General features: G+C 51.7%; 1 protein-coding gene across 1 annotated transcript in view; it reads left to right on the plus strand.

The window, feature by feature from the left end:
• Positions 1-211: 211 nt before the first annotated feature.
• Positions 212-6,459, plus strand: part of LOC114903935 (splicing factor 3A subunit 2-like) — a 6,920-nt gene continuing 672 nt past the window's right edge. Inside the window, 4 exon segments of the mRNA XM_029237159.1 lie at positions 212-293; positions 1,006-1,093; positions 6,105-6,365; positions 6,367-6,458. Coding sequence (XP_029092992.1) covers positions 212-293; positions 1,006-1,093; positions 6,105-6,365; positions 6,367-6,458 — 523 coding nt within the window.

Here is a 6,459-nt window from a genome sequence, read left to right on the forward strand (position 1 = left end):
CCCATCTCTCATCTCTCTGTCTCTCTCTCTCTTTTTCTCTCTCGGTCTCGTGTCCCCTACGCCTCGGGACAGCCTTGGCTGTGGGATGGGGGTTCCTTGGCCTCTCCCAGAAGCCGGGGGCTGGGAGGGAGACGTGGTGAGCATGTGGGTCAGGGTGAGGCCGAGTGGAGGGGAGTCTCCAGCGGAGGACTGAGACAGCCAGAGGATCACGATGTTGCGGCCACCGCGTGTCCCGAGCGGCAAGCGCAGTGGGAAGCACGTGGGGTCAGCTCGCCTGTCGCAGGACTGGGGAGGTGCCCGGCCCCGCTGGCTTCCACAGACACCGCCAGAGATCAACCGAGGCCACAGGGGCCGAGGAGAAACACGAACAGTGGTAAAACGGGGGAAGAGTGAAAATGGGCTTTGGAAAGCACATTGCTATTTCTTCTTGCTGTCCACATTTTCCTTTCCCATCTCTCCTGTAACTTACCCTATAACTCCTCTCCTTATTTTCTGCCTGAGGCCCTACTTCCTTTACCTCGGTCTTTTGCAAGCGGTTCACGTGTCTCTGCCCTCTGAGAGTGTCCTAGCAGGAAGGCCTGGCACCTACCTGATGCTTTAGACTTTAGATGTCACCAAGAACTTTACATACGCTGTTGCAACAACCCAGTGAGAGAGCAGCCCTGCTCCCATTTCACAGACAAGAAAACCGAGACCCAGAGAGAGTGAGTGACTTGCCCAATATCACTCAGTAAACAAGAGAAGCTCAAGTCAGCCAACCCGACCAGCTCCTCCCGCCCCGGCGCACCTGTGGCCTCCTCTGGGGAGGGGTCCTTTTGCTCTAGGAGGAAAAGGTCATTTCTCTCATCCTTGTCCTGGTCCCAGTACTCCTAGCTTGGTGACTCTGGACAAACACTCAGATGACTCCAGAGCCCCCTGCGCTGAGTCGGGGCCCAGGCCGTGGGGATGGGAGTCTGCACCCTGGCCCTGGCAGGTGCTTTGCTGATCTATCTTCTTTTTCTCCAGCCTCGGCTCGATTACGCCAGGAGGAGCTGGCCCCTGTACAGATCTTTCTGGATCCTGGAACACTGACCGTCAGTGACTTTGGTGGCAGGTGAATTTCCAATCCTGTCTTACATAAGGAAACACAAAGTTCATATTCCCAAACATCCCGGAAGACCATTCCTTAGCTATGACCTGCCCTCATTAGGGACAAGGTGAGGATGAGTGGGTGGGGCAGGATGGGCCGGGAAAGCAGGGGTCTCAGGGTGGGGCTAAGCTGGCTCTCAGATGGGCAGCCGCAGAAGGCGGGTATGGATCCAGTAGCTGAAGGCGCTGAGCAGCTGGGAAGAGCTGGCCCAGTGCGAGGCGCGGTGGACGTCTCATCTCCTTTAACCCTCAGAGTAGCCCTGCAGGCAGGGGCTGCCGTCCTCTATCTTTAGAACAGGGATCTAAGGCTGAGCCCCCAGGCCTCCACGTCCCCCAAACCAACAGTGTCTGAATGCAAACCCTGTTGGTGACTTTCCCTTGGGGGGTGACGAGGGCTTCGTTCCCCGGCTGTGGAAGCCATGACTCAGGTTGTTGTATAAATGGCAACAAACCTCAGAGGAGGGTTGCGCTAAATGCCTTTGGTCTCAGGAACTTGATTCTGACCATCCTTAGACCACCAGTGTGGCCGGAGCCCAGGCCTTTGCTGCACAAATGGGCTGGAGGAGGACCAGAGTTTACCTGGGGCTCCAGCGTGGATCTGGAAGGCACTCACCTGGGAAAGGAAATTATAAGACTTGAACGTGGTACTGCCACTTCGTTTACCAGAGCGAAGAATTGGGGAAAGCCTCAGTGCCCATCAAGAAGAGTCTAGATAAATAAGCAATAGATCAGCAACTACAAAGGCTTAGGGAGCTCTCTGAAACTGACAAGGAGAGAAGTCCAAGACAGATCGTGGTGTGACGAAAGCAAGTTGCAGAATATGTTGTAAAATGGGATGTCATTTAGATTAAAAGACACACAAAGCCTTAGGTTTCCGTATGTAGCTATAAATGTGTGTCAACGCATAGTAAGAAGTCTGGAAAGAGACACCCCAAAGTGATGACGACGTTCTCTAGGGAAAGGACTGGAATGAAGGGGGGTGATGGCTGGAGGGGGGTTTGACAAGGGGGAATTGGGATTTCTCTGTGGAGTTTGAATTGCTTACAGCAAAAATATAATTATGTTCTTCTTGAATAATTAAAAGTAAATGCATAAGATAATAACAAAAAATGGCAAATCTGCTTTGTGGATAATAAACACATGGGGTGGCAGCTTGATATGTTTGATTGATTGATTCATTCATTCACTCATTCAGCCAATAAACATTAAAGAGTGTGTATCCTTTGGGACAGGCCCTGTCTAGGGGCAGGAGCTGCAGAGATGAAAGATGGAGCTTAGGATCCAATGAGGAAGGTAAATGTCAAACAAAGAATGACAGTCCAGGGTGATAAAGTCATCCTAGGAGTTGTGATGGCCCAGGGAATCACATAATCCAGCTGGCCCGCAAGTACCCTGGAATTTTATTAAGAGGTTAACATTTAGGTGGGGCTCTGCAGAATGAGTAGGAGCCCAACTTGCAGACAGGGAGAAGGGTCCCGGCAGAGGGGACAGCATGGGCAAACGCTGCAGAGCTGCAGAGCCCAGGGCCATTCTCCAGGGGGCTGGGACCCGTTTCCCCCTCCAGCTCCCTTTCTTCTGGAGCCAATGCATCTGATGGCAGTGTCCACCATGGCACCTGTATGAAGACACCAGATTCTAGTCTGACTCTGCCCTCTCAGTCACATAATCTCTCTGATCCTGTTTCTTGTCTGGAAAAGGGCAGAAATCGGGGGTGGGAGGAAGGTGATAATTCCTGTCAAATTTCCAGGATTGTGATGAAGATCAAGTGGGATAATGGTTGGAAAAGCGTTTCATAAACACCAATATTATTTAGATTCCAGTCTTGCTTCTAGAAGCTGAGCTAGTTGCCTAAACAGAAAAATTAAATGAAAGAAGGAGAAGCTGAATATGCCCCTCTCATATCCCCAGACCCCCATTAACCAGGGACAGGCAAAACCATTTCAGGCCGTCTCCTTCCTGAGAGGTTAGGGATGCAGGGGAGAAGGGGTGGGGGTGAGGCAGGGAGGGCACAGCCTCGTCACAGCCATGTGTCGTGAGGACAGCTGTCCTTTCCAGCCAGCCTGTGTTGGGGCCAGGCCAGGCTCAGGCCCAGCTATGAAGTCACCAAATAAGATTTTCTTTGCTCTCAGACTTGGCTCTTTTCCATTTTTTTTACATCTTGCCAAGGAAACCAACTCTTGGAAGATTCTGCACTCTTTCGATCCTACAGAGGGGAGTTCTGGTCTTCCTTTTGGGGGTACCCAAGGGCCCCCATGCTGACAGGGCCATGGTCATCTCTGGACTTCGATGGCTCGGGATGTGAGCGGAAGGGCCACTCAGAGCCCCCAGGGCCCTCTGACTTTCTCAGGGATCAGAGCTGTGAGGTGAAGGGAGACGGCGCAATCAGCAACGGGGACAGGGATGGTGATGGAGGCTCCAAGGCTCTGCTGAGCTTGTACAGCGTAGCTCACTGCGGATTTCCATCCAGAACCTCAGACCAAGGAGTGGTCCATAAAAGCTGGCAATGGAGCTGTCATCCCAGAATGAAATCCACAGTGCTTGCGTGTAACTGCCCCTCACATACAGCGTTGGCCTGAGAAACCCAGGTTTATCATTTGTCGAGCAAAAATCAGAAGGCAGTTTAGGGAAAATCTATGGTAAGCTAGAGCCTTGTCTGTTGAATCCAGCTTGGGGTACGAGGGATAGTGTGGATGGTGGGATCTTGGGATGAAGATCTGGATACCTGGGATCCTAGCTCATGGGCTGAGGGGGTGGGAGTGGGGTACAGACATGTAACAAAGCAGATATGAATGCTGTGGTGGCAGAAGCATTCAAGGGTCCCCAAGGCCATGCTTAGGTTTAGGGTTAGGACTCACATGACTCAGAGAGCTATTTTATTCATGGTTATGGTTTACAACAGTGAAAGGACACAGATGAATGGGTTAAGAGGTACAGGGTAGAGTCAGGAGAGACCAGGCACGAGCTTCCACTTGTCCTCTCCCAACAGAGTCCTACAGACAGAGCTAATTCATGTAGCAACGTGTGGCAACCAAAGATGCTCACCTGAGCTTTGGTGTCCGTATCAGTTGTGTGGGCATGGCTGACCTTAGTCTCCAGCGCCTCCAGAGGCCAAACTGGTACCCCGTGGCCCAAAGCCCCCAGCATAAATCACATTGTTTGTGTAGACTACCTGGCATGGCCCAAAGACACTCTCATCAGGAAGAATATTTCAAGGGTGAACGGGTTATCTCCCAGGAGCTGGTCCAAGGCCACACCTCTCAGGGTGTGGACAACCCTGATCTGCTGCAAGTCAGCCTTTGCCAGCAGAACTCAGAGCCTGATTTCTTTTCCCTGCTGGGTAAGACTGGGTGGAGAGAGAGGGCAGGAGAGAAGCTGGCCCGGCTGGGCCACAGCTGGCAGGAGAAAACTGCTTACCCAGACCTGCGGCTGCATTAGCCCAAGGGAGGATTGAGAGCAAGAAAGCACTCGGGAGGACCAAAGCGCCTCCATTCAGGGAGGGATGTTCAACTGGGTCAAATGTTGTTATAAAGATGCTGTGTAAGAAGAAGGACAACCAGGACGGGGCTGAGGTGGATGGCACAGCTAGCCATCCTTGGCCCCTGGCATGGCCACTGTTGCATGTGAGCTGATCTCCAACCCAGAGAAAAAAGCAAGCTGGGGTAGCTCCTCAGACAACTAGGAATAAAATCAGGAGGGAGGCTTGGGCTCACATGCGAAAGAATTTACTAACGACCAGAACTTCCAAAGGTAGGCAGGACTGCCTTGGCTGGTAGTGAGCTCCCTGTCACTGGAGCATGCAAACAGAGGCTGGGCGGCCACCTGTCAGCGATGCTGTGGAAATAATTCTCGCTCTGGGAGGAAGAATGAACTCAGACGAACCACTCCTCCTACTCTTTCCCCAGGTGACTGCACTTGGGCTGGGGCATTAACCACATTTTATACGTTCAAAACTCCCCAATTTTAAATTCCAACCAAGACCACTCTCCTTAGCTCCAGTATCAAGTCAGTTTTCCCATCGAATGTCCAGTACTACCTACAGCATGTCTGATACAAAGTGGGTGTTCAGTAACTATTTTTGAACAATTGGAGGAACAGAAGTCCCACCCCCACCCCACTTCTCTTTTCCACTGGTTTTGTACCATCAGCACCACTTTGGGCAAACAGCTTTCCTCTTGCGAACCATGACCCATGACGCTTATACCAGCTGTGCCAGCTTCATCCTTCTCCACTCCATACCTCCACCCAACTGCTGGGACCCCCAGGGGCATAGACCAGGCATTCTATGTTGCTTGCCGTCATCCAGTGCCCTGCCACTGCGCACGAACCACCTTGTTGTGTGTTTGCCTTCTCCCAATACTGGGAGTTTCTGGAGGTAGTGATTGTACCTGATTTGTCATTGCATACCCAAGGGCCAGCCCAGGCACTGGCATAGAGCAGGTGCTCAGAACCCCAGTGTGGCATCAAACTGCAGCATTCCCAGCTCTGACCTTAGCCCAGATGAGCTGGGGCTGGCTGCCCCTCCCCGTGCCTTCTGCCAGTAGAGCATGTATTAAATTAATGAACTTGCTTTTCCAGTGCTAGGAAATCTATTTCACTTTAATGAAATCCAATTAGTGCCTTCGCTGTGGAGCCCTGGCCCTTTCAGACTAAAGATGCCGAACTAGGGGACACCTCTTCCTGTAACCCAGATGTGCCTTCCCCGTCCCCATCTTCCTTCCAGGAACAGCATTGCCAACAACTATTTCTCAGCTTCTTTTATCCAAAAATACACATCTGCTTCCTACATTTCTCTATCTCATGATTCTATGAGTGTTACTCTGCAGAGTAACATGGGGAGGGTATTCTTTCACTTATGCATCTAGTCACCCACCTTCTCATTCTTGCACTTATTCATTCTCCGATCTGCCCACATATTCATCCATTCATCCACCCTTCTGTCTGAACATTCATTCATTTACCCACCTGCTCTCCCAAAGACGTATCTACCCAATCATCCAACCCACCCAAGTATCTACCCAGCTATCCACCCATCATTCCACCCATGCATCCACACATCCACGCATCCACCCACCCATCCATCCACCCATCTATCCACACGTCCATCCATTCACCCGTCTATCCATGCACCCATCCACCCCCCCATCCATCCATCCAACCATGCATCCATCCATCCATCCACGCATCCATCCATCCACCACCCATCCATCCACGCACCCATCCTTTCACCCAGCTATCCATTCACCCATCTATCCATGCCCCCATCCATCCCCCCATCCCCCCAGCTATCCATGTACTCACCATTCTCACCATGCACCCATCCATTCACCCATC

Source organism: Monodon monoceros, unplaced genomic scaffold, assembly GCF_005190385.1.
Source record: "Monodon monoceros isolate NGI ecotype Baffin Bay Population unplaced genomic scaffold, NGI_Narwhal_1 Super_Scaffold_21, whole genome shotgun sequence".
Lineage (NCBI taxonomy): Eukaryota > Metazoa > Chordata > Mammalia > Artiodactyla > Monodontidae > Monodon > Monodon monoceros.